This window comes from Amphibalanus amphitrite, unplaced genomic scaffold (assembly GCF_019059575.1).
Source record: "Amphibalanus amphitrite isolate SeventyFive unplaced genomic scaffold, NRLGWU_Aamphi_draft 000527F_arrow, whole genome shotgun sequence".
NCBI classification, from domain to species: Eukaryota; Metazoa; Arthropoda; class Thecostraca; order Balanomorpha; family Balanidae; genus Amphibalanus; species Amphibalanus amphitrite.
In genome coordinates this window covers 349546-377297 of record NW_024882021.1, presented here as the reverse complement: position 1 = coordinate 377297, position 27752 = coordinate 349546, and the positions used below count along the sequence as shown (strand labels likewise).

Below are 27752 nucleotides of genomic sequence, written 5' to 3'. Positions count from 1 at the left end.
CGTAGGGGTCACACAGGTCAGGTTAGCTCAGTCCGCAGGGGTCACACAGGTCAGGTCAGTCCGTAGGGGTCACACAGGTCAGGTTAGCTCAGTCCGCAGGGGTCACACAGGTCAGGTCAGTCCGTAGGGGTCACACAGGTCAGGTTAGCTCAGTCCGCAGGGGTCACACAGGTCAGGTCAGTCCGTAGGGGTCACACAGGTCAGGTTAGCTCAGTCCGCAGGGGTCACACAGGTCAGGTCAGTCCGTAGGGGTCACACAGGTCAGGTTAGCTCAGTCCGCAGGGGTCACACAGGTCAGGTCAGTCCGTAGGGGTCACACAGGTCAGGTTAGCTCAGTCCGCAGGGGTCACACAGGTCAGGTCAGTCCGTAGGGGTCACACAGGTCAGGTTAGCTCAGTCCGCAGGGGTCACACAGGTCAGGTCAGTCGGCAGGGGTCAGACAGGTCAGGTCAGCTCAGTCCGCAGGGGTCACATCGGGGGTCAGGTCAGTCCGCAGGGGTCACATCGGAGGGTCAGGTCAGTCCGGAGGGGTCACACAGGTCAGGTCAGTCCGCAGGGGTCACACAGGTCAGGTCAGTCTGGAGGAGTCACACATGACCACAGGCGGTCAGTTTAGTCAGACGGAGTTCACGTCATTAAACAAATTTTCTTAAGAAGTACTAGGTCGTGCATAAGAACATTCTTACGAAAATGATCGACACAAATACGGCCCTAGATGCAAAAGCATTAAGTTCTCATTTCAGTCCTTTCAGTGTGTTAGGTCAAATGAAATGTCATCCCGAGAGAGTTCTGACCCGAGTCGCGGCGGGTGTACTGACTGGGCGGCGTCTGCTGTGATTGCTGTCAGGTCTCGGGTGGACCGTCTGTCGGACGTGGTGACCGGTAATCCGATGGTGGTTCGGCTGATCGTGCAGTACAGCCGGCGCCACCCGCTGCGGCCCGTGCTGGGCCCGCTGGTGGAGCGGGTGCTCACGGACCGCAGCCTGCTCATCAACACCAGTCCCGTGGAGATCTACCGGCACTGGGTGAACCAGCAGGAGGCGCAGACCGGCCAGCCCTGGTGAGTGGGGAGTGGGGACCACAGACCGGCCAGCCCTGGTGAGTGGGGACCGGCACTGGTACAGACCGGACCGGGCAGACCTAGTGTGTGGGGACCACAGACCGGCCAGCCCTGGTGAGTGGGGACCGACACTGGGTGAACCAGCAGGAGGCGCAGACCGGCCAGCCCTGGTGAGTGCGGACCACAGACCGGCCAGCCCTGGTGAGTGGGGACCACAGACCGGCCAGCCCTGGTGAGTGGGGACCGACACTGGGTGAACCAGCAGGAGGCGCAGACCGGCCAGCCCTGGTGAGTGGGGACCACAGACCGGCCAGCCCTGGTGAGTGGGGACCACAGACCGGCCAGCCCTGGTGAGTGAGGACAGAGACTGGTACAGACCGGACCGGCCCTGGCGAGTGCGGACCGGCACTGGGTCAGACGGACCGGACCGGGCAGCCCTGGTGAGTTGAGTCCGGTGATGTTAAGGTGATGACTTGTTCATTCTTAGAGCCTCGGCGTTCGACGCAGAGCATCCGCTGATGAATAAGAGAGCGTTAAAACCTACCGAACAGCTCAGTCGACGCAGTCGGTGATCCATAGATAGGATCCTGACTCGCCCGTTCAGAGCGCACATTTCCGGCCAACAGTCGAGTGCGAGCTGCCTCCGCAGCACGTACGGCTCCCTCGGACTCCCCCCCCCCTCCCCCTGATCACCTGCCCCTGGAGGACGCCGTCCCCTGCATTCTCCCGCTGTCTGACGCACTGCCCTCCTCTGCCCCCTCCCCAGCGGTCTGCCGTACTCGGTGACCCAGGAGGAGGCCCTCCAGCACCCCGAGGTCAGCCGCCGGCTCAGCCGTGCCATCCACTGCCTCAAGGAGGCCTCCAACATATTCCTGGACGAGATCTTCAACGCGGTCGACCAGCTGCCCTACTGCCTGCTCTACTCGGCCCGGGTGCTGCGCCAGGCGCTGCACGACAAGTTCCCAGAGGCGCCCGAGAAGGACGTGCTCAAGGTCAGTGCCGGGCTCCGTGACGATCCGCCGTGTCCGGTCACCCCACCGATTCCGGAGTTCGGTGGTCGCTGAGTCCACCGGTTGCTGGCATCCCTACTTGTCTTGGGCCCTCAACAAGTCTGGTCTTCTACCGGTCGTTGGCCCCACCGGTCCCTTACCCGCCTAACGGTCTCAGGCCCTTCCCTTCCCGTCCGAACCCCACCGGTCCCCGGCCGACGTCTACCGTTCCGCGCCGCTGACCCACTGTCTCGGCCGCCAGGTGGTCGGTAACCTGGTCTACTACCGGTACATCAACTCCGCCATCGTGGCGCCGGACGCGTTCGACATCGTCTCGCTGCCCGCCGACCAGGCCATGACGCCCGACCAGCGCCGCAACCTCGGCAGCATCGCCAAGATCCTGCAGTTCGCCGCCAGCAAGAAGGGCTTCGGCGACGAGGCCGGCCACCTGCAGGCGCTCAACCCGTTCATCGTCAGCGCCCACGAGCGCTTCAAGGAGTTTGTGCGCGCGTGCTGCGCGGTGCCCGAGCCCGAGCAGCACTACGGCCGCAACGAGTTCACCGAGGCGACGCTGATGGCTCGGCCGGTGGTGTACGTATCGGCGCAGGAGCTGTGCGACACCCACCGGCTGCTGCTGGAGCACGAGGCGGCCGTGGCGCCGGCGCGCGACGACCCGCTCCACCAGCTGCTCGAGGAGCTCGGCGACCGGCCCAGCCTGGAGGGCGTGCTGGGCGCCGACGAGGCCGGCCACCCGCACCCGGAGCGTGTCGAGGTGCGCCTGGAGCTGCATCCGCGCGCCGAGACCATCGACGACCACGGCATGTCGGCTGACCGGGTGTTCGTGCAGGCCAAGCAGCTGCTGGTGGACGTGATGCGCTGCACCGAGGACGCCGACGTGGCGGCGTGCGCGCGCTGCGAGCCCACCGAGCTGATGGAGCGCGCGTACCGCGCCGTGCTGCAGCAGCGCGGCGCGGCCGAGCGGCGCCGCCACGGACACCAGCTGCTGTCGCGTAGCGGCTCCTTCCTGGCGCAGCCGTGCGCCTCGCTGGAAGAGGCCAAGGACGCGCTGCTGGAGCGGCTGCGGCTGCTGGAGGGCGCCGGCCGCGCGCACCGCGCCGACGACTACCGGCCGCTGCGCGAGGCCGTGGCCGCCGACATCGTACACCAGCGCCGACACCGGCAGCAGCGCCGCCACGAGCTGGTCAAGCTGCGCCGCACCGCCGACTCGCTGGAGAAGAAGCGCGCCTTCTACCAGGAGCAGGCGGCCTACTTCAGCCAGTACCTGAACACGTGTCTGCAGGCGATGGCGGCCGGCCAGCGCACCAAGCGGGCGGCCGCGCCGCGCCGCTACTCGGCCGCCCGGCTCAAGGAGAAGGGTGTGCTCATCAGCATCGAGGGCATGCAGCCGGCAGAGGTCAGTGGGGGGGGGGGGGGGACACTGGGCAGGGTATGTATCGAGCCAGACTCAGGCCTCTGGGTGGCCTGTACCTCTTGTTTCTTATGTATGTTATACTGTTGAAGAGCTTCCATCGCCTTTGGTTGTACGTCAAGTGTTCCCATGAATTCCCGTAGGAAAAACCCAGTCTGGAACCCGCGCCAGTACATTGTTATCATTTACCGGCGTGTTCAGCTGAATGGGGGCGGGGTCCAGTTTTAAGATCTAGCCGCTGATATAATGGGGTTTCGGTGCGTCCTCCACTGAAAGGGGTGGTATCATGGGTCTTGTGCAGTTCGCAGCTGTGGGGGTGTCTCGCCGCTGGTATAATGTGATCGTGTAACCGTTTTCAGCTGAAAGGGGTGCAGTTCGAGAAATCTCGCCGCTGGTATAATGTGGTGTATAATTGTTTTCAGCTGAAGGGTGTCCAGTTCGAGATCTCGCCGCTGGCCGCCGAGAGCACGTTCCAGGTGAACGCCAAACTGCTCGGCGTGCAGCTGGAGCGGGTCGAGATCAGCCTACAGGTGAGCCTTCGTCCGCGCCCGTCATATCAGCGCAGTTTGACGGCGCCTGTCAGGAGGCATACACTTACGGGCGAGACCGCATACCTGCTCTCAATCTCTGTCACGTCCATATATCGACACCTTTTTTTAAACCCCACATCTGCTCTCCCGTGAATTTCCGGGAGGCACGAAAGATCTCCTTTTAAAAGTGTCCAATCGTCCGATCCTGATCAAATATGTGTGTTCGTAGGCCTGTTCTGATATTGCTTTATCTGCCAAGACAGACAAACTTGAGAAAAATCGAGTGACTTTTTTGAAGGTCTCTAACCAACTTGTCTGAAATTCACCGGAGAACAAATGTGGGGTTTAAAAAAAGGTGTCGATATCTGCCGTCCTTTACAAACGGGCGCTGTGTGTTGCTGTTCACTGGGCCAGGCCGAGGGCCGTGTGGGCGGGAACGGCGCACCATACGACCGTACGGCCGTACGGCTGCACGGCCAAACAGCCCAAACGGCTGTTTGGCCGTACCTCCATAATGAGATATACCGAGTGTCGTCTTTGCTGGGCAAAAAAGCAGGCATAAATAAACAACGGCGGGTTTTCAGAATTACTGAATCAGAATACTCTGAAATACTGAAATAATACAGTTAAGTTTTTTTTTTTTTTTGTCTGCGGTCACCTCCCGGTCATACTGGCAGCGCTGGAGCTGCTGCCGTGAGACGGCGTGTCACCACCTCCCCCCTCGCCACCCCCCACAGGAGCTGCTGCAGCTGCAGTACGACGGCGTCTCCGTCATGGACATGTTCGGCAGGGTGAGGATCAACGTCAACCTCCTCATCTTCCTCCTCAACAGCAAGTTCTACGGCAAGACCAAGAAGTGAGGCGCGGCGCCCGAGGGCCGGCGTGTGCCGCGACACCCGGTCGGGTCTGTGGGCCCTCCGTGCCTGTGTCACACGCCGTGACGTCAGACTCGGAGCCGCCGTCACACGCTGCCCACGGGGGCTGGTGCACTGTACAGTGTACATATCTTTGGGCTCGGAAGCAGCTCCAGTCTTCAGCTTCCTCTATCCACTAGCGTTAGACCGCTAGTGAGCGGGCGGCGGCGGGGCGGTGTGCGGGTCGCGGATCCCGGGGCAGGGTCCGCTCCAAACCCGGGCCGCCCGGCCGTCACCCAGCAGGGTAGCCACGAGCGGAACGAAATGGTGCTAATGGGACCACACGTAGGTCGTAGGTGCTTTATAGAATATGGCGTGTACGGCATTGTACGCGCCCGGCGGCTGCCTTTATGGGGTGTTATTTTACGACGATGGGTCCGTGTCACCACCGTCCGACCGTCCAGCCATTGGCGTCGTGTAGCAGCTGACAATCAGAGGCCGGGGAAATGTGTGCAGCTGAGGGGGCGGCAGCGCAGGTGTGTGTGTGTCTGTGTGTGACGTGTCACTGCGGCGAGTTTGACGCACTGACAGTAACTGATACAGCCGGGGGCGGACCCGCCGCCGGCGCCGAACGGTGGTACCGTCCGCCGGGGCACACGACTATTAATAAACAAAGCGTAATCTGTATTAAACACAAACAAATGAGATGCGATGGCGCGGGGTGGACGGGGCGGCGGCGGCCTACACTTCGTCCTCGTTGAGCAGCATGTTGGGAATGCCGTCTGTAACGGGGAACTTGCGGCCGGTCTCTGGGCACACCAGACTGCCGTTCATCACCTCCACCTGCCGTCCGAGGTCACACAGGGTCAGAGGGCGGGTCAGGGGTCACTGGACAGGACACACGTCACACAGGGTCAGAGGGCGGGTCAGGGGTCACTGGACGGGTTACATAGGGCCAGAGGGCGGGTCAGGGGTCGCTGGACGGGTCACCCAGGGTCAGAGGGCGGTCAGGGGTCACTGGGCAGGTCACACAGGGTCAGAGGTCACTGGACGGGTCACATAGGGTAAGGGGTCACTGGACAGGACACAGGGTCAGGGGTCACTGGACGGGTCACATAGGGTCAGAGGCCGTCAGAGCGCGTCGCCGGAGACTCTGGGACGGCACGGGGCGCCGGCGGCCGGTCACAGCGGATGGGGTCGCGGCGTCCGTACCAAGTCGCCGTGGAGATGCAGATTATGGTCTCAATTGCCACCGAGCGTTTCGGGGGGGGGGGGGGATGGGACGTGTCGAACCGTGGCTGCGAGGTACGGGGGCGTCACACAATCGCCAGCTCAGTATGCTTCACGGGAGTTTGGGGGTCGTAAATTTAAAGTCTTAACATCGAGCCGTTTCAAAGGATGAAAAGAAACGCGAGGCCATTAAGAAACAGATAAAGTTCAGTAGGTCTATGTCGACAGAACGTTCGCATGCTCGAGACAATCGTTTGTACCAGATGAAAAAAAACACCATGCATAGGTACATCTCGCAAAGTTTTCTAGGGGCGTGAGGTTGGTTTACCTCGAGGAGAACGTGGTGGGCTTTCTTCAGGAACTCCTCGTTCGTCTCAAAGTCCTGGTCCACCGCGCCGGGCAGGTCCCCTTTGTGACCGACCTGAAACGAATACTCGTTCAAAACCTGCCAACGTTACTAATGGAAGATGGCTTAGAAGTACGGGATTTTATGTGTAGCATAGGTAACATAGCATATGTAGATTCATGTTATCTATGGGTGTAGGCCTTGGTGATGGAGCAGGCGGTCTGTTGGGTGGCGTGGCATGCGGGAACTATTCTCTCCCAGGAGTAATTGCCCGGGTTACTTAGAGGCAAGACTAAGAGACGGGCAAAGTGCAAATCAACAGAGAATAACCAACATCGAGTTGTGGGAACTGGGCATCAACGAGGGATCATGAAGGGAGTTGTGTAAAGCAATGGAAAATTGTAAGCATTTTTGCGGCGAGCCACCTGTGGCTACACTTTTTATATGCTTATGCCTCTGCAATCATTATGCTGATTGTTTGGAATCGTTTTACTACTGTTGGTGATTGCGGGTGACTGCCATGAATGTGTCACAAAGTCGTCAAAGTTGGTACACTGCTAGACACTAGTTAAAAGGGTGACTGGCATCCCACATGTCAGCTGGGGGAATTATGTCACACTTGCACATGTACAACTGCCTAAAGCTCTTGCTAGGTATTTAGGTATTCCCCTTAAAAAGTTCCAATAGGGGTTTACCTCCTCAGCTGTTTTGCATAGCACATCCCAGTCCACTTTTGGAATGATTTTTGCAATGAAATCTGGGTTGAAGTCCACTTCTTGTACCTTGATGTCTTCTGGCTGTTGAAAGAAAAAAACAGGGCTGAACAATGAACATGAAAGGTCACACTGATCACCAATCTGAGCAGAGGTCTGTGCTGCAACACAATAATTAAAAAAGTAGCTTGATTATTAGAATGATTGACAAACAGAGCCAGAGCCTATGCAAGGCAGGGCTCATTATGTGGGCCCAGACCCCTCCTGTCTGAGAAATGAGCATGCATTTCTAGGTAGGAACCCATTAGAATTCAGGCGCCATACTGTAACAAATGAGCTATGAGACAGGCTTCTCCTGTTTAAAACAAACACACATTTTAATGCATACACAAGTTTAATGGTCAAGAGTTCAGACTTAAGAATAGCTGGTATCATACTCAAGGACAGAAGAGTACATACTGCATTATACTTAGGTTCACATAGTGTGATATTTATAGCTTCAAATACATTTGTACATTCTATTCTATAGGTAGGTACTAGGAACATATAGTTAACCTCTCCTGAAGATTCTGGATTGTTTCAAATCACAATCAGAAATCAGAAACCATAAAACTTTTGGCAGAAAAACTTTTGTTATCCACTAATGACACATGGTCAGCATGTACTCATCAATCATTCACCTAGTTAAAAGCTGATTCTGAATTGCTCTCTATCTAACACATAAGCCTTGCTGTCTTCGCAGCATTCAGCTGCAGTTCCCCAGAACAAGAACACCCCTCGCAGCTGGCATTAATAAACAGAGCCATTATGGCACATACATAGACAATAGACATGCTTTATGGCTGGTCGAACACAAATGCTCAATGGTTAGTCTCGCATTAATCCTTACCGAATTGATGGAAATGATAAGAGGATAGCCGGTTACCACATTCTTCAGACATTTTGACGTTAGCATGTTGTGAGTCAACAGCTTCATGATTGCAAATCCTTGTTGATGATGAATCAATTTGCTTAGAATTTCAAGCGCACAGTCTAATTCTATTAACTTGAAACAGGGTACCAAGATTACAGGCAATCATCCAACAGAAAACCGAGAAAACCGCATGAAGCACAGCCAACAGAGCAACACGCGTGCGCGGCGTGAGCAAGGTTGGCGGGGAGTCCGTACCTCTGTTCCTCTGTTCTATGCCAACCCCTTCTATCTCTATCCAATTCGTAGTTGCCATGACAACCGCAACTAAGCCGTTAGAAGTTCTTAATTCTTTCAAAAGAAGGTATTTTTAAAAGAGCTTGCCCACAAAAAGCAACGAAATGACCTTTTTGTAATCAACCATATCAAGTTGTCCTAATAAGTCTCACTTCACAAAGTAGATACGTCAGATCACAAGGCAAAAAGGAACTTGCGTAACGACCTAACCGAACAGATTTCGACGGCATCGATGCATCGATGATCGCGTAACGTTTTTTGATGACGTAGATAAATTGGTGATGGAAGTTTTTGTTTCTAATCAACTTTTAATGACGATTTTACATCCTATTTGCTATTTCAAACAAATTTTTGGGTAATATATCATGGTAAAATTAGTCTAATTGTGCATATTAGTTAAAAGCTTCTTAATATACATCAGCTTTTTCAGAAATGCTTTTTGTTTGATATTGAAACAAGAGCGCAGGAATCGTATAGCAACCACAAGCAGCACCCCAAGCGGGGGAGAGAATTGAGAAGAGGGGGAGCTGTGATACAAAGCGCTTGAATTATCAAGAAATATCAGTACTTTTGCTTAGGTGTATCGCCATATAAAATTATCTCATTTGAGCATTTATTGTCGCTAAAGCAAAATTTACAGTGAATGCGTATGGATGATTCAGCAGCGATCTAGTCAAAGACCAAAGTGTTGATGCCTTTTTATTGTCCAGATTTTCTGTTGCTATATTTCAGTTTGTTATATTACTTAGGTCAAGATGTATATCAAGAACTGCATCTTAATTCTTATCATATGGACAACATCATCATTTGGACGCATCCATGAGCTACAATTGGAGGTGTGTTGCAAAGTGCAAAGTTGAAGTCAGTTGGGCAAACTAGTCTTCTGTAATCAAAAAATGGAGGCAACAAAAATTGCTTCGGTATTTATTTACTTTAGGACCGGCAGCCATTACTTTTGTTGCGAACCCCAAGTGATAGTAAGAAGCATATCGCATGACATAATTTGACCTTTTTATTTCATAGCTGATAGTCATTCATGGCACAAATAAGTTAAAATGCACCAATACAATATTTACCGTCACCGCCGTAGATCCCACCGACTGCGTACTCCACCGGCCACGCACTGCGCTCCAAGGTTTAGTGAATACATATTAACGATGCTATTCAACTGTGAGGAAAGTGACGTCATGAAATTTTTCGTCGTGAAGCAGCGGCAGTGCCGAAGGCAATGCCTTAGGAGAGATTACAGGCAATGGTAGGTCAAATATTTTTAGGTTAAGTGGTTGTGTATTTGGCTTCAGGCCGAAGGCCTGAAGCCTAATGCACAATCACTTAACCTAAAAATATTTGACCTACCATTGCTTGCAATCTATTCATGCGAGCAACTTTTTCCTTATCCCCGGGTAGGCGAATATCAGTAGGTCAGGTTAGGTAAGGTTAGGTTATGTTCTGATAATTTTTTCCGTGTTTAATTTGCTATCCTACCCCATATCACCCAATTTTTAACCATTTAAATTTTGCCAATATGTATTTTTTTTTGGTATTATGACGTCATTTTCATTGAATTAAACATGCACATATTTTTCCTTTTCGCAAATGGCAGCGGTGCAAACACGTTGTTTATATCGTAATCGCCGCATTCGTATAATTTCGTCGGTGTACGGTACGTGACGCGGGGTGAGATGGCTGGATTTTATCAAGTTTTTGTGTGACTTTTTGCAGTTTTAGTGACATGTAAGCATCATTTCTTGATTTAGGATGTCAAATAATGGAAGATTGTCAAAAATTTCCCTTTGAAAAAGTGTGCCGGTCCTAAAGTAAATATTTACCATTGCTTCTTTATGACCATATTTGGGCATAAATGTTGACTGTTTCTTAACCCCCGCCCCGTAGGGGGGGGGGCCGAAACGGCCCCCCCCTGTCCTTTTCGGTCGATGTCTCCTAAACGGCTGGAGATATCGCCACCAAACTTTCAGGACCCCTCCGGGCATCAATTTTACACATTGTGACCAAAAATTTTTCCAGAGGCTATGATAGGTTGGCCACAAATGACGTCAGAGTGACGTCATGTTCTGTCATTTTCGACCGAAAAAGACCTTCGCGAGAAGACCTGTCAGGACTACAGCTTTGAAGATACAGAAAAATGATCAAAACATAAAAGGTGTAGAATTGGCAGGGCTACAAAACTGCTATCTCGAATTTTTGAAATTTTTGAGTTTTGACCCCCAAAAATCAAAAAAGCATTTTTTTGGATATATTCGCCAAAAAATCCAAAAAGTTTTTTGAGTTTCGAAAAAAACCGGAATAAATGTGATAGTGCCTACCGTCTTCTATCTACATACCAAATTTCAGATCGATACCTCGTTTTTTGGCCAAGTTATAGCGAAAAAAACTGTTCAAAATGATGACGTCAAATTTTCAAACTCAATTTTTGGCAATTCTAGAACTCGTAGAGCAAAACGAAGACCACCATCAGACTCCCCGTGACGAGCTGCATCGAATCGATAGGTACCCATTTTATGCAAAAATATCAACTTTGAAATTTGACCTAATTTGACCTGACCTTGACCTGACCTTCACAAAAACATGACCTAGGCTGGCCCCAAAGGCTGCCTAACCCACATAATCGCATTTGTCATGTAAAATGGACCATAAAACATGTATCACACGACACATTCATATTGTGACCCCGGTGACCTGACCTCGCTGTGACCTGACCTGGTATCAGTGACCTCAGATAGCAAAGTATGTGTTTGACGAACAATGTACCATCGATGGTTTTCAATAAATTACCAATTTACTCGCTTTCACAGCACATTTCTTGAATTGCCTGTGAACGGTGAAAATCTGACCTTTGACCTGACCTGTGACGTCATCGGTTTGACCTAGGTCAATGAAATTTGGTCACAAGGTAGTTCCCGGGTGGGGCTATCGAACGCCGTTTGAATTTTGAAAATCGGCCGGTAACTTTCCGAGATCTTAGGGGGGGGGGGGCCGATACGGCCCCCCCCCCCTACGGGTGGTAGGGTCCGCCGGTAGCCCTACGGGGCGCGGGTTAATCACCAATCATCTAGAAATAAGCCAGTGTTTCGAGAAAGAACGGTATTAGTAAGCCTGGTGTCCCAGGAAGATGCCATATTGGGACAACAGATATATAAACCAAAACAAACCTAACCTGACCTGATCTAACCTTACCTACAACCCTACAACCTACAAACCTGCAACATACCCTACAAACCTACAAACCCTCAACCTACAACGGCCTACAACGGTATATTGCATCTTCCTGGGACGCCAGGCTTACCTACTTATACCAGAGGAACATGCATAATGTTGAACAGAAATGTTGGAACTCTTTACTGAGCACAAGAATATTGTTTTAATCATAGTAATCTGACTTTTGAGGGGTAGTAAAAGACATAAGGGTAGTATTTTGATTCTGGAAGTCTAGTTTGCCCAACTGAAGCTGGCATTCTTGACAAGACCTTGGCGCGGAGGCACTCAGGTGATGTGCGGTTATGATTGACTGGTGCAGTGCAGATTTTGCATGGAGTGGTGTTGCCCTAATGTAGTACTGAGTTACATACCTCTGCTGAAGTCCCCAATTCAGATACCCACCAGACAATAAGTAATTCTCTTCTAATTAGTATTCTCATTTGTATTCTCCTAGAGAAACCTGTGCTGAGCAAGGAAAAATGTAGCACCGAGTTACTGATCAATTGTGTTCAGCTCAAGCTAGCTAATCATATTCTTATCTTTAGTCCTTAAATGAAATATACGACTTTCCTCAAATTACTTTTCTTGCTGCAGTTTTATATTTTTTGCATAAAATTATCAGAAAGGAAGTCATGAATATTTTAAAAAGGAATTTGAAGTATTTTCATATAGGAAGAACTATTTGCCATCTTTGGTGGAGGCTAGATACTAGATAGTGCTGGCAACTGAAGCTTATTATGTGTCGACCTACAATATTACCCACCAATTTTAAAACAAATGCATGCGGATTGGTTGATAATTAGAATCTGCCACAGGTGGCTGCATTCTTGGCATCCTTTCATAAGGGAAAATTCCTGTGTAAAGGAATAATCTTGGAATGAGAAATGTGATGATCAATGGGCCATAAAAATTCCTCATGTGCTAGTCCCAATTCAAGCTATAAAATTCCTATTTCAGTTCAAACGCCATGATTAAGTGGTATATTTCTTTTAACTCTCCTAACCATAAGCTCCTTACATGTTGTCAGCTGTTGTGCAGACCTGTTGTCAGCTGGTGCAAAATATTATGCAGCTAAGTGACATTATGAGAGACTTCATAACTTTTGGTGGAAGCCAAATGTCCTAGGAAAGCTAAATAAACTAGGTTGGGTAAAGTAAGGTTAGTAGGTTATCCTGTGCCTGGATGGGGGTCTCAGCCGACTTTACCTGAGTGTGTGTGTGGGGGGGGGAGGCATATTTGGCCACATCCACTTATCTCTCATACTGCAAGACGTGGCAAATCTTGAGGGATTTTACACCAAAACCCAAGCCCCACCTTGGGACACTTATCATAAGCTGAGAGGTCACCAGTTGGCCTGAACCTTGAAATTGGGCACCAGTCGCTGTGTCTCGTGATGGCGCATATGCTCGCTTTTTTGCGAAGCTCTAGCTCAGCTAGGAACGAGAAGGGTAAAGGGGTGGGGTCTCATCCCAAGGCCGTATGTATAGAGAGTATCATCCGTCCGTGTCCGTGTCTTATCCGAGGCTGCAAGGTCGGTGATTGGATAGCATCATTGCCAGTTGTGACATCAGCTGAGCTGATGCAGTCATACTGCCAAACACAGCATGAAAGGAGTGTCGGAGAAGACCAACCCATCCCCGCACGAGTATTCCGCTGCCCCAAACCACTCACAGGCGATGATTAATAGATGTTCTTTTTTCAGAATGACTACCGCCGCTTCTTTCCGCTGAGCACCTTTGGCTTCCTAACTGGAGGTGATCTCACCGTCAACATCTCTTCGTTCCAAGTTGATGATTTATCCGGAGTGGTAAGTCGCTCAGCAGGCGATCGTGAGTTTTGGCTGTAGAGATGTTCGTATGCCTGTCCCGGAGATGTACTCAGACGGTGTTGTTTCCGTTGTGGTCGGCTTCTGTCTGATTCGCCGCGCTGCCGTCCGCGGCCCTGACGGCTGTGTGCTCTCTGTGTGTGTCCGGCAGTACGGGTTCACCCTGGACCGGACCATGAGTGACGCCGTCAACCCCTACCTGGACGGCCACATGAGCCACTGCACGCTGTCGTCGCCCATCACCGGCCAGGACACGAGCGCCGCCATCATCTACTTTACCTTCGACCTCAAACAGAAGCGGTCAGTATCGAGCTCAAACAAACCTAAACAGAAATAATCAGTACCAAGCTCAATCAAACCCAAACAGAAATAATCAGTACCGAGCTCAAACAAACCCAAACAGAAATAATCAGTACCGAGCTCATACAAATCCAAACAGAAATAATCAGTACCGAGCTCAAACAAACCCAAACAGAAATAATCAGTACCGAGCTCAAACAAACCCAAACAGAAATAATCAGTACCGAGCTCATACAAATCCAAACAGAAATAATCAGTACCGAGCTCAAACAAACCCAAACAGAAATAATCAGTACCGAGCTCATACAAATCCAAACAGAAATAATCAGTACCGAGCTCAAACAAACCCAAACAGAAATAATCAGTACCGAGCTCATACAAATCCAAACAGAAATAATCAGTACCGAGCTCAAACAAACCCAAACAGAAATAATCAGTACCGAGCTCATACAAATCCAAACAGAAATAATCAGTACCGAGCTCAAACAAACCCAAACAGAAATAATCAGTACCGAGCTCATACAAATCCAAACAGAAACAATCAGTACCGAGCTCATACAAATCCAAACAGAAATAATCAGTACCGAGCTCAAACAAACCCTAACATAAATGGTCAGTACATGACTCAAACAAGCCTAAACAGCTGAAGCGGTCAGAACCGGCCTCCAACAAACCCAAACAGAAACAGTCAGTACCGAGCTCAAACAAACCTAAACAAAAATCGTCAGTACCGAGCTCAAACAAACCCAAACAGAAACGGTCAGGCCCCCAAACAAACTGAAACAGAAGCACAGTGCAAACAGAACAAAGACAGTCAGTGCACGGCTCACTGAAACAGAAACGGTCGGCGGAGCACCGGGAACGGCTAGTGCTCACGTGCTCACTTACTGCCATCGGTTGTTCTTGGCAATCATTGAGATTAGGCAGACTAATTGTCCGGCGCTCTTACGCTTATCTGCCTCATCGTCCGCGCCGAGCGGCGAGCTGCGTGCAGCAGCGGGCTGACCTTTTCCACTCGCCCCTCCACTCTCTAGTATTTGGTCTCTGGGTATGTGCCGACGCCGACGCCCTTCCTGTTTTAGCTCGCAGTGTCTGACCTCCCCCTCCTGCTAGCCCTGTTCTATCAGTGTCCTGCTGACCTGCAGTCGCATTGTGTGACCTGCAGCCGCAGTGTGTGACCTGCAGTCGCAGTGTGTGACCTGCCCTCTCCGTTACATCTCACAGTGTCCTGCTGAACTGCAGTCGCAGTGTGACCGACATTGTCATCGAGACAGACTCGTCGCGCGCCTCGGATGACGAGGCCCGCAGCAAGCGCGACTCACTACTGGGCGCTCTGGCCGGCTCGGCGCTCTACAAACAGCGCCACCGGCGCCTGGCCGCCGCCGCGCCCACCGCCGCCGCCGGTACGTGTGGCTGGGCGACCCGTGTACCGCCGGTATGTGTGGCTGTGTGTCCCGTGTACCGCCGGTACGTGTGGCTGTGTGTCCCGTGTACCGCTGTGACTGTGTGACTCGTGTACCACAGCGGGGCTGTGTAACCCGTGTACCGCTGTGGCTGGGTGACCCGTGTACCATGTGGCTGGGGGACCCGTGTACCTTGTGACTGGGTGACCCGTGTACCATGTGACTGGGTGACCCGTGTACCACGGCTATGGCTGTGTAACCCGTGTTCCGCTGTGGCTGTGTGACATGTGTACCGCTGTGGTTAGGTGACCCGTGTACCATGTGGCTGGGTGACCCGTGCACCGCTGTGGCTGGGTGACCCACGTACTGCTGGGACTGGGTGACCCGTGTGTGCAGCTGTGTGCCGCTGACGCCGCACGGTCCTTTCAAAGTGCGTATGGAGTATCGTGTGACTTTTTGTTGTTTGTGTTGCAAACTGTGCCTGTGTCTGTGTGTTCTGCTTGTGACCAGTTTGTGCCGGCAGCCCCGGAGCCGGCCGCTATGTCGGCAGCGCTCTGACCTGTGTCGGTGTGTATCACTGTGTGTGAGTGTCCCGGTACACTCTGTGACGGTCCCGCGGTGCCGGCAGCGGTGTGAGCTGTGTATCCGTGTCTGTGTGTGTGTACCGGTACACTCTGTGACGGTCCCGCGGTACCGACAGCGGTGTAACCTTTGTCTCTGCGTGGCAGGCAGCTCTGTGAGTGTCCCGGTACACTCTGTGACGGTCCCGCGATGCCGGCAGCCCCGGAGCCGGCGGCCGCGATGCCGGGCCAGCAGCGGTGCGCCTCGTTCGCGCCCATTCTGCTGCAGCAGCGCACCGACAACGCCACCGGCCAGCCCGTCTTCAGCACCGCCGTGAGTTCGGACGGGACCCCGCGGCGACTCTGGGGGCGGGCGGCGGGGTGGGGGGGGTGGGGCCGGGACCGCCGCGTATGGGTGTCGGTGTGGACTGTGTGGTGAGGGCTCGATGGATTTTAACACAAAGGAACAATGATTAATGTACAAGAGTTTAATTGTCGGTGACGAGCAAATTGGTATCAGAAAATGGGTTCGTACGCTGAGCGTAAAAAGGAGGTGTCGTTGGGGGTCCCTGCTGAGAACTCACCGTCTCCACGTGATTGGTGTTTCAGTTTGTGATCCGCGTGCTGTCCCACGGCGGCGAGGGTCTGTACAACCTGTTCTTCCACAACTGCCAGAACTACGGCAGCCAGAAGGTGGAGGCCAGCATGACGGTAAGTGCCGCTCTGGGGCCGACAGGACGGTGAGTGCCTCTCTGCGGGCCGGCAGGACGGTGAGTGCCGCTCTGCGGGCCGGCAGGACGGGGAGTGCCGCTCTGCGGGCCGCAGGACGGTGAGTGCCGCTCTGCGGGCCGGCAGGACGGAAAGTGCCGCTCTGCGGGCCGGCAGGACGCTGAGTGCCGCTCTGCGGGCCAGCATGACGGTGAGTGCCGGTCTGCGGGCCGGCGGGACGGGGAGTGCCGCTCTGCGGGCCGGCAGGACGGCGAGTGCCGCTCTGGGGCCGACAGGACGGTGAGTGCCGCTCTGCGGGCCGACAGGACGGTGAGTGCCGCTCTGCGGGCCGGCGGGACGGAGGGTGTGGGCGGTGTGGCTCTGCAGGCCGGAGGGACGGGGGGTGTGGGCGGTGTGGCTCTGCAGGCCGGAGGGACGGGGAGTGTGCGGCAGGACAGAGTGGCGGCTGGCGTCGGTCACAGGCCGGGCCGAGTCGGTGCCGAGTGGCGGCTGGCGGCTCAGCTCAGCCGCTGGGTGGTGTGGGATGGATAATTGTACGCTCTGAGTGCCGCGGTCGAGTCACCCACCTCTGCCCAACCCTGTGTCTGTGACTGTGTGCGTGCCACTCCCCTCTGATCACAACACGTCTGTGTGTGCTGCCCCACCGGGCCCCCGTCTGACTGTGCGGCCGCCACTCCCCTCTGGCTGCTGTGTCTGTGTGTGTGCTGGCCCCCGTCTGACTGTGTCTACTTCACTCCCCTCTGGCCGCTGTGTCTCTGTGTGCTGGCCCCCGTCTGACTGTGTGGCCGCCACTCCCCTCTGGCCTCTGTGTCTGTGTGTTGGCCCCCGTCTGACTGTGTGGCCGCCACTCCCCTCTGGCCGCTGTGTCTGTGTGTGCTGGCCCTCGTCTGACTGTGTGTGATGGCCCCCGTCTGACTGTGTGGCCGCCACTCCCCTCTGGCCGCTGTGTCTGTGTGTGCTGGCGCTCGTCTGACTGTGTGTGATGGCCTCCGTCTGACTGTGCGGCCACCACTCCCCTCTGACTGCTGTGCCTGTGTGTGCTGGCCCTCGTCTGACTGTGCGGCCGCCACTCCCCTCTGGCCGCTGTATGTGTGTGCTGGCCCCCGTCTGACTGTGTGGCCGCCACTGACCGCTGTGTCTCTGTGTGCTGGCCCCGGTCTGACTGTGCGTGGCCGCCCGACAGGTGGAGATGATCGAGCGCAACATGGACAGCTACCTGTCGGCCGGAGAGATGCCGCTGCCGGCGCTCTACTTCATGATGGCCGTCCTCTTCTTCATATCGTCCTGCTTCTGGATCTTCATACTTAGGAAGAGCAAGTGGGTGGCGCGGCACACAGCGTCGGGCTTCTTTAAACATAACGGAACTAAGCCGTTGGTTGTGACGGGGATGGACCGCGCACTGGGCGCCTAATCCGTCCAAACAGTGACCCCCCTTCGGCCTCACAGACTGGCCCTCCCTGTCCCTTGTCTGCCACACAGACTGGCCCTCCCCGTCCCTAGGCTGACACACAGACTGACCCCTGCCCTCTTTGGCCGACAGCCAGGCGGGCGTGTAAGTATAAGACGCACCTCGTGACATAGACTGCCCCGCTGCCCTGGTGTGCCACATGGACTGACTCCCTCCCCTGCTCTGGTGTGTCGACAGCCGGGCGGACGTGTACAAGACGCACTACGTGATGGCCGTGCTGGGTCTGATGAAGGCGCTCTCGCTGCTCTTCCACGGCATCAACTACCACGTCATCGAGGTCAACGGGTTCCACATCGAGGCGTGGGCCATCCTGTTCTACATCACCCACCTGTGAGTAGACCCGCCTCCACCACATCCCCCCGTAGAGCAGTTCCCTCCCCCCCCCCCCACACCCGTGAGCGCACGGGTCCCCTGTGTGTTGAGAGCAGACTCTGCCCCCCCCCCCCCCCCCACAGAGAGCAGCTCCACCCACCCACCCGCAGATCCAGGGCATGGCGCCCGTGGACTCCGGCCTCTAGGCTAGCCGTTCAATGTGATCGTGGCATTTGATATGTCATTCACCTGTGTATGTCCGTAAATATCAGCGTATTTGTGAATCAGACGTGCTAAATGGGATGACAATAAAGTGTGGTCTCCGGATGGTGGATAGTCATTATTGGTAGAAACTGTAAGACAGCAGACTGATTCACACCCCCCCCCCCCTCTTCTCCTGTTGGTAACTACCTGGATGGACCGTCGCGCTGACACGGCTGACCCCCCCCCCCCCTCCCTGCGGCGGCCGGCAGGATGAAGGGGGCGCTGCTGTTCGTCACCATTATCATGTTGGGCACCGGCTGGACGTTCATCAAACACGTGCTGGCCGACCGCGACAAAAAGCTCTTCATGATCGTGATTCCGCTGCAGGTGGGTCCCGGCGCTACCGGCGGGGCGACTCGGCCGGCCGCGCGCACCCTGTCTGTGCCCGTGAGCCGGTGTGGACAGTGGACCGTGTCTGTCCCCGTGAGCCGGTGTGGACCCTGTCTGCCCCCGTGAGCCGGTGTGGACCCTGTCTCTCAGCCCGTGGGCCGGTGTGGACCCTGTCTGCCCCCGTGAGCCGGTGTGGACCCTGTCTCTCAGCCCGTGGGCCAGTGTGGACCCTGTCTGTCCCCGTGGGCCGGTGTGGACCCTGTCTGTCCCCGTGAGCCGGTGTGGACCCTGTCTCACCCCGTGAGCCGGTGTGGACCCTGTCTCTCAGCCCGTGAGCCGGTGTGGACCCTGTCTGTCACCCCGTGAGCCGGTGTGGACCCTGTCTGCCCCCGTGAGCCGGTGTGGACCCTGTCTGCCCCCGTGAGCCGGTGTGGACCCTGTCTGTCACCCCGTGAGCCGGTGTGGACCCTGTCTGGCCCCCGTGAGCCGGTGTGGACCCTGTCTGCCCCCGTGAGCCGGTGTGGACCCTGTCTGTCAGCCCGTGAGCCGGTGTGGACCCTGTCTGTCCCCGTGAGCCGGTGTGGACCCTGTCTCACCCCGTGAGCCGGTGTGGACCCTGTCTCTCAGCCCGTGAGCCGGTGTGGACCCTGTCTGTCACCCCGTGAGCCGGTGTGGACCCTGTCTGCCCCCGTGAGCCGGTGTGGACCCTGTCTGTCACCCCGTGAGCCGGTGTGGACCCTGTCTGCCCCCGTGAGCCGGTGTGGACCCTGTCTCTCAGCCCGTGGGCCGGTGTGGACCCTGTCTGCCCCCGTGAGCCGGTGTGGACCCTGTCTGTCCCCGTGAGCCGGTGTGGACTCGGTCTGTCACCCCGTGGGCCGGTGTGGACCCTGTCTGCCCCCTCCCCCGTGAGCTGGTGTGGACCCTGTCTGCCCCCGTGAGCCGGTGTGGACCCTGTCTGTCACCCCGTGAGCCGGTGTGGACCCTGTCTGCCCCCGTGAGCCGGTGTGGACCCTGTCTGTCCCCGTGAGCCGGTGTGGACCCGGTCTGTCACCCCGCCGTGAGCCGGTGTGGACCCTGTCTGTCCCCGTGAGCCGGTGTGGACCCTGTCTGCCCCCGTGAGCCGGTGTGGACCCTGTCTCTTAGCCCGTGAGCCGATGTGGACCCTGTCTCTCAGCCCGTGAGCCGGTGTGGACCCTGTCTGTCACCCCGTGAGCCGGTGTGGACCCTGTCTGCCCCCGTGAGCCGGTGTGGACCCTGTCTGCCCCCGTGAGCCGGTGTGGACCCTGTCTGCCCCCGTGAGCCGGTGTGGACCCTGTCTGTCAGCCCGTGGGCCGGTGTGGACCGGTTGTCTTGAATGAGTCAGTGTTCGCGTGTCCTTACCTGTCTGTGGGTGGTTGTTGGCGGCAACGGGCGGTGCCTCGTCCCCTGTGAGCCGGTGTGGACGTGTTCCCGCCTCTGTCGGTCGGTGCTGACAGTTGCGGTCGGTGCTCCCTCTCACAGCTGTTCTCCGTGAGCTGTCGCTGATGTTCTCGGTCGTTGCTGTCGCGGACAGCTGCTGGCGGTCTGTTCTCTGTGACCCGGTGCTGACAGTTACGTTTGTTGCTCGCCGCCGACAGCTGCTGGCGAACGTGGCGCAGATCATCCTGGAGGAGAGCGAGGAGGGCGAGTCGGTGCACACCACGTGGCGCGAGATGCTCTACCTGCTCGACCTGATCTGCTGCGGCGCCATCCTCTTCCCGGTGGTCTGGTCAGTGGCGGCGGCGGCTCCCCGGGGACGGACCGGCGGCTCGGCTCTATCGCCATTCAACTTTAGAGAAAGAGACTAAAATCTAGCTGATCTCATGGCTGGCAAAATTAAATTTTGTCGGTTGTCTATTTTGTGGGCGAATGCTAGGTGATTTATATTTTATCTACTGCTTTTTCATTTGGTATTTTCTACCTGATCTACTCTCCTTTCTAGCGATATTTTATCTTTTTTTCAAATTAACAGGCCCCATGCCCAGTGTTTTTATTGAATTGAGCAGTTGGAATGTTGGTAATTACGTTGTGCAAGTTTTCCAGTCTTTCCCCGTATGCTGTGTTTTTCACGTTCACTGTGATCGTAGCGCCAGGTCACACTCTGACCTGAGCTGACCTGACCTGGGTACCGACACTACGCCTCAGGTCGATCCGGCATCTCCAGGACGCCTCCGAGACGGACGGCAAGGCCGCAATGAACCTCAAGAAGCTGAAGCTGTTCCGGCATTTTTACATCATGATCGTGTGCTACATCTACTTCACACGCATCGTCGTCTACCTGCTGCAGGTACTGGGCCGACGCGACGGTAGGGCGGTATGGACGGTATGGCGGAATGGGCGGACGGGACCTTATTTGCACTCTGTGCAGAAATGGATGGTTGTATTCGATTGAATTCAAAAGACTTCTTTAAGATTTCTTAAAGCTTTTTAAAGACTTAAAGGAAATGTTAGGGCTATCAAAAACAGTATACGTTTCACTTTGCCTGTATTAAAAAGTGGTGTCCCGTTGTGTACGATGATAGTGGTCCGATGTCCCAAATGAACCCTCACTCCCCCGGCAGATCATGATGCTATTCTAGTTACTGTTATAACCCCGCTCCGATTGGTAATGGTGCCGTTCTATTTATAATCCCGCTCGCTGCCAGGTAATGGTGCTGTCCCAACAGACCACTCGCTATCCTATTGGCAAATAATGGTGCCGTTCCGGTATCACATTCCGCACACCTGCTGCAGATAATGTTCCAGTACGCCTTGCTGGTAATGATGCCGTTCCATTCATTCCCCCGTCCCCCGGACGATAATGGTGCCGTTCCAGTACGCCCGGCAGATAATCAGGTGCCGTTCCATAAACTTCCCCGTTCCTCCGCGGCAGATAATGGTACCGTTCCAGTACGCCTGGCTGGTAATAGTGCCGTTCCATTAACTCCGCCGTTTCTCTGCGGCAGATAACGGTGCCGTTCCATTAAGTCCTCCGTTTCTCTGCGGCAGATAATGGTGCCGTTCCAGGTACGCCTGGCTGGTAATAGTGCCGTTCCATTAACTCCGCCGTTCCTCTGCGGCAGATAATGGTGCCGTTCCAGTACGCGCCTGGCTGGTAATGGTGCCGTTCCATTACCTCTGCCGTTCCTCTGCGGCAGATAATGGTGCCGTTCCATTAAGTCCTCCGTTCCTCTGCGGCAGATAATGGTACCGTTCCAGTACGCCTGGCTGGTAATGGTGCCGTTCCATTAACTCCCCCGTTCCTCTGCGGCAGATAATGGTGCCGTTCCAGTACGCCTGGCTGGACGACATGTTCAGAGAGATGGCCACCTACGTGTTCTTCGCCGTCACGGCCTACAAGTTCCGGCCGGCCGACAGCAACCCCTACTTCCAGGTACGGTCAATAATTACCCACCAAACCCTACTCCGGGGTACGGTCAATAATTACCCGCCAAACCACTACTTCCAGGTACGGTCACCCGCTACCCGTCAAACCCTATTTCCAGGTACTGCAGTCAATACCACTAGTTACTCGCTAACCCCCCCCCCCCCCCCCACACACACACACTTCTTGGGGCGGTCACCCCATCTCACCAACGGAAGGAAGCTTTTAGGCATCGAAAATCTGTATGACGTCTATGATATTGATTAGTGTTATGGTCGGCTCAGAGATCCATAGTATCGTTGCCGCCGTGTACAACTGCCCTTTTTCGAATTAATGAAATGCGGCGTTAATTGTCCTCTTCAACAATCAGCAGTGTACGGCTGGAGGCTGAAAGGCTCCATGCAGCTGTGCTTCTTGTCGCCTTGGGTGAAAAGTTTATGTACAATTAACAATGGTATGCATTTGCTCTCTCATGCATGCGATGACGAATATGTGCACCGCGCAGCATTGATTTACATTCGTCCTAGCGCGATCTGGAAGCACTTTATTGCCGCGAGCGTCATCATAATGTTTTGATAAATGAGCAGCTGAGCTACAGTTGAATGCAGTGGTGCGAGTGATTGCAATGTCTCGGAGAATTGCGGTCCGACTTCGACTTATCTCTGACACACCATAAGCCCGGCCCGGTATAGATAGATGTGTTACCGAGCGCCGGTGGTATGGTCTGACCGAGCTCCCACCGCCGCCGCTGCTGGGAGTCAGACTGCAGTAATTGTGCGGTGGTAGCTGGCACCTGGCACCGCTGCTGCGGGGAGGCGGACCGCAGTTATTGTGCCGTGGAAGCTGGCACCGCTGCTAGGAGGCGGACCGCAGTAATTGTGCCGTGGTAGCTTGTACCGCTGCTGGGAGGCGGACCGCAGTAATTGTGCGGTGGTAGCTTGTACCGCTGCTGGGAGGCGGACCGCAGTAATTGTGCGGTGGTAGCTGGCACCGCGGCAGTGTGGTCCGGCTGACTGTTGTGCTGTAGTAGTAGCCTCGTCAATGAGGCCCGTCTGCTGACCCCGTCCCGTGAGGTGCCGCTGTTTGACTGTTGTGTGGTCTGACGGTGTGCTGTATCATGTAGTCCTCTGCTGATCCATTCCTCCCGTTCCCTGGCAGGTGCCGCTGTCTGTTGTCTGTTGTATATACTGACCAGGGCTGCGGAGTCAATGGATTTTCGGCGACTCCGACTCCGACTCCGACTCCGGCTTTCAAAAACCAGCTCCGACTCCGACTCCGACTCCGGGCAGAATTGTCGACTCCGACCGACTCCAACTCCCGACTCCGACTCCGCAGACCTAGCAGGGCTGCGGAGTCGACAGATTTTCGGTGACTCCGACTCCGACTCCGGCTCGGGTTTCTAAAATCGACTCCGACTTCGACTCCGACTCCGGTCACAACTGTCGACTCCGACCGACTCCGACTCCGACTCCGACTCCGCAGCCCTATTACTGACTGCTGTGCTGTATCATGTAGTCCTCTGCTGATCCATTCCTCCCGTTCCCCGCCAGGTGCCGCTGTCTGTTGTATGTAGTATGCACTGATTGCTGTGCTGTATCATGTAGTCCCTCTGCTGATCTGTTTCTCCCGTTCCCTGGCAGGTGCCGCTGTCGGATGACGAACTGGAGCTCGATGACGTGTGAGTATCTGCCCGACGCCGGCCGCCCGTCCGTAACAGGCGCTCAGACATATCACTGTTTGTGTTCGTACGACTTCACCTTAAACATGTGAGGGGATTAATGATCATAGAAATTTGCCTGAAGAGGCCAACAACATGCAATTTGCATCACTTCGGTGTCACTTCATTTTATATTTTGTATTATTTACTTCGTTTTACTTCATTTTACTATAAACTTTTTTATAAGAGTTGGGATATTTGGAATATGCCGCTGCTCCTTGCTATATGCGTATTCCGATCACTGTGTCGTTACCGTCGTCTGTCGTGTTGCAGTCTGACCGAGTCGGGCGTGACGGAGGAACCGTGTCGTTACCCGTGTCGTTACTGAGTCGTTACCTGTGTCGTTACCTTTGTGTTGCAGTCTGACCGAGTCGGGCGTGACGGAGGGACTGTGTCGTTAGTCGTTACCTGTGTCGTTACCTTTGTGTTGCAGTCTGACCGAGTCGGGCGTGACGGAGGAACCGTGTCGTTACCCGTGTCGTTACTGAGTCGTCTGTCGTGTTGCAGTCTGACCGAGTCCGGCGTGACGGAGGGACTGAGCCGGGTGCGGAACCGCGCCGACGCCTCCGACGCCGCTGTCGACTCGGAGGAGGCCACCACGCTGTCCAAACGGGAGAGCAGCCACGACTACGACTGAGTGCCTCCGGAGCCCCGTCCTCTGGAGACCGGGCGAGGGAGCCGGCCCGTACCTCCGGCTGTGTGGGGGAGGTCCCAGGCCTCCCACTGAGCGCCCGAACCTCCGGCTGGGGGAGGGAGACCCGGGCCTCCGGAGAGCAGCCACGACTACGGCTGAGCGCGTCCGTATATCCGGCTGTGTAACTGATTGCCCGGATCCCCGGAGACTGTGACTGAATGCCCGGACCCCCGGATCATGTGTTAGGGGGTGTCCAGACCTCCGGAGACTGTGTCCAGACCTCCGGAGACTGTGTCCGGACCCCCGGAGACTGTGACTGAATGCCCGGACCCCCGGAGACTGTGACTGAATGCCCGGACCCCCGGAGACTGTGTTAGGGGGTGTCCAGACCTCCGGAGACTGTGTCCGGACCTCCGGAGACTGTGTCCGGACCTCCGGAGACTGGTGGAGCGCCGGAGGCTCCGGAGAGTGTGTGTCTGGCCGTCCAGATACAGTGTGGCCGTACCCAGATCATTGGGGGACTATTAGCGAACCGGTGCGACCGCCTCGGAGGCCCCGAGTGGGCTGATCTGTAGCTATCGGGCTGTCTGCGTATGTCGAGCGGGCAGAGTCGGCTGTCAGAGGCCGGTGCGGCTGTCTAGCCCTCTGGTTATCACTGGCAGATTCGGCTGTCTGTAGCCATTCCGCTCTCTGGGTATCCGGAGCAGAGTGGGCTGTTGGTGGCCGGTCCAGTCACCCCGCTCTCTGGGTTTGTCGGGCAGAGTGGGCTGTCTTGGCCACCCCGCTCCCTGGGTATCCGGAGCACGCTCTCTGGATATCCCGGGCAGAGTGGGCTGTCTGCAGCCACCCCGCTGTCTGGGTATCCGGAGCACGCTCTCTGGGTATCCGGAGCAGGGTGGGCTGTAAGTCTGTAGTCACCCCGCTCTATGGGTTTGGCGGGCAGAGTGGGCTGTCTTAGCCACCCCGCTCCCTGGGTATCCGGAGCACGCTCTCTGGATATCCCGGGCAGAGTGGGCTGTCTGCAGCCACCCCGCTGTCTGGGTATCCGGAGCACGCTCTCTGGGTATCCGGAGCAGGGTGGGCTGTAAGTCTGTAGTCACCCCGCTCTATGGGTTTGGCGGGCAGAGTGGGCTGTCTTAGCCACCCCGCTCCCTGGGTATCCGGAGCAGAGTGGGCTGTCGGCGGCCGGTCCAGTCATCGCGCTCTCTGGGTTTGGCGCACAGTTACTCGCCGGTACCAGTGTCCCGGCTGGGCAGTCCGTAGCCGCCCCATTGCTTTATCTGTTTATGCCCGGCTGAGACGACAGTCGCAGTTTGTTCGGTAGGTGAGGTCTGCGGTACCCGTGACCCGGCTAGGCCACCCCGCTGGGCTCAGACGACAGTCACAGTGTGTTCGGGAGGTGAAGGGACGGGTGGGACGCGAATCAGTGGCGCGATCTCGGCGGTTTGGGTGTATCTATGTGTGTGTATCCTGACACGTGTGTGCTCAGGACGTGTTGGCGGGTCGGGGTGCGCCTGTCGCCGGCGGGAAGAAGGCAGGTACCAGCCATGTACAGACGGTTGTGTATGATTATATTCCTGGTGATCTGCGCCGCGTTCCACGTTATTTATGTACGCATTCAGCGGTATGTATAGTCAAATTTCCGAGTCGCTCTTCGAAGGGTAGGTGCCAGAGCTGTGGCGGCGGATAGGCGCCGGTCTGCGATGTATCGATATGTGTGGGCTCAGCGTGCGGGCTCGGGTGGTATAACTAATGCGCTGCGGCGCTGCGAGTCAAATATACACCGGCCAGCCTGCCCAGACAGTGTGTTTTCCCAGGTTGCAGGGCGCGTGAATCAAAACTGCCATTAAATGTCTAAATCGGGAATATTTGAATGGGATCTATATTTGAAAGGAATTGTTGTCTTCTCACGTCCAGTATTGCAAGCAAATGGAAGAATGTGGGACACAAACATACGCTCGCGCGCTCAAATACAACCACAAGACCTTATTCTCCGTGGTATGAACTCTCTGGACTGTTGGCGAACACCGGGGTAGGTACCGGGCCCGACACCTGGTCTCGCGTCTGTCCAGTGCCCGTCACGTTAACGGGCTGAATGAGTGAGTGGTCATCACCCAGCCAGAGTGTGTCACTGCCGCCTGACTGGGACCTGAACTCGAGTGGCTGTGGCTATAGGGTGACTCTGACCAGCCGCGATATTTCACTCCCAGCAGGTGTCGATGGCGTGCCTGCACCCTGACCGGCTGCGTTCCGCGGGGCCCGGCGTCCTATGTACAGTCTGTCTTAAAAGTACCGCGCAAAGTGGCGGTGGATCCGTCAAGCCTGACCGAGAAAGGGCCTGTTTTAATTTAAAAGTCACTGACCAATTGACCTAGGGAATGGACAAGGATGTCAATTGCTTCGGTGACCCAAATTTAGCAGGCCCTTGCTCAATCAGGCTCGATGGATCCACCGTCACTTTGCGCGGTACTTTTAAGACAGACTGTACTTCCGTCCCGGGTGGCCTGGTGAGGTCTGTGCAGACAGCGGCACTGTCTGTAGGTGAGCGACTGCGGGTACTGTGGCCGTTCTGTGTCCGGCTGTGGGTCCTGTATCCCGTCTGTGTCTGGCTGTGGGTCCTGTGGGTCCCGCGTGTTGGTGTCCGGCCGTGGGTCCTGTATCCCGTCTGAAGGTGTCCGGCCGTGGGTCCTGTATCCCGTCTGTTGGTGTCCGGCTGTGGGTTCTGTGGGTCCTGCATCCCGTCTGTTGGTGTCCGGCTGTGGGTCCTGTATCCCTTCTGTAGGTGTCCAGTTTTGGGTCCTGTGGGTCCTGTATCCCGTCTGTTGGTGTCCGGCTGTGGGTCCTGGGCCGACTCCATCCGTGCCGTCGGCGGGAGGGCGCCGGGCGGCCTCCGTCTGCCTACATTCAGCAAACTTGTTAGCGCCGTGGTTCACGGCAGGGAGATAATCGCTAAACAAGCCAGCCGTAGCTTTTTAGAAGTGACACTATAACCACGTCGGGACGCGGGACCGGACACCAGCAGCGTTTGTCCATCGCGTTAGACGCGGCGCCGCGCCAGCCCCGCCGGGCGAGGGCCACTTTACGTGAATACCTGCACGCATCGATAGGCCTCCGGAGGTCGCGGGACTGCGCCGAGATGAAGGTCGGCATCCAAACGCAATTACCAGCCAAATCAAACGCTGAAAAACGTGGTCAGAATCGCGTCAAGTTTCCGCCCAAGTCTGTGGCGAGCGCACCCTAAAAGTGGACAGGAG

At 55.5% G+C, this 27752-nt stretch overlaps 3 protein-coding genes across 3 annotated transcripts in view; 2 read left to right on the top strand and 1 right to left on the bottom strand.

Annotated features, from left to right (window-relative positions):
• LOC122393275 (ras GTPase-activating-like protein IQGAP1) overlaps nt 1-5547 on the top strand; it is a 60636-nt gene extending 55089 nt beyond the window's left edge. Inside the window, exons 22-26 of the mRNA XM_043389156.1 lie at nt 848-1060; nt 1827-2052; nt 2312-3463; nt 3901-4008; nt 4746-5547. Of these exons, the coding sequence (XP_043245091.1) occupies nt 848-1060; nt 1827-2052; nt 2312-3463; nt 3901-4008; nt 4746-4868 (1822 nt within the window). The 3' untranslated portion in view covers nt 4869-5547. The remainder of the gene's footprint in view (nt 1-847; nt 1061-1826; nt 2053-2311; nt 3464-3900; nt 4009-4745) is intronic.
• On the bottom strand, nt 5526-8560 carry LOC122393271 (multifunctional methyltransferase subunit TRM112-like protein). The gene is made up of 4 exons (XM_043389151.1): nt 8041-8560; nt 7134-7235; nt 6421-6513; nt 5526-5705 (listed from the first exon to the last, which is right to left on the bottom strand). The coding sequence occupies exons 1-4, from the start codon at nt 8125-8127 to the stop codon at nt 5604-5606; spliced, it is 384 nt and encodes a 127-aa protein (XP_043245086.1). The 5' UTR covers nt 8128-8560; the 3' UTR covers nt 5526-5603.
• Nucleotides 8561-8840: 280 nt separating this feature from the next.
• LOC122393280 (protein GPR107-like) lies at nt 8841-26297 on the top strand. Its single transcript, XM_043389173.1, has 14 exons — nt 8841-9194; nt 13277-13381; nt 13551-13699; nt 14924-15102; nt 15884-15996; nt 16272-16373; nt 17575-17708; nt 18037-18189; nt 18645-18762; nt 20382-20512; nt 20929-21070; nt 22037-22156; nt 23788-23825; nt 24372-26297. The coding sequence occupies exons 1-14, from the start codon at nt 9114-9116 to the stop codon at nt 24499-24501; spliced, it is 1695 nt and encodes a 564-aa protein (XP_043245108.1). The 5' UTR covers nt 8841-9113; the 3' UTR covers nt 24502-26297.
• The last annotated feature ends 1455 nt before the right edge of the window (nt 26298-27752 follow it).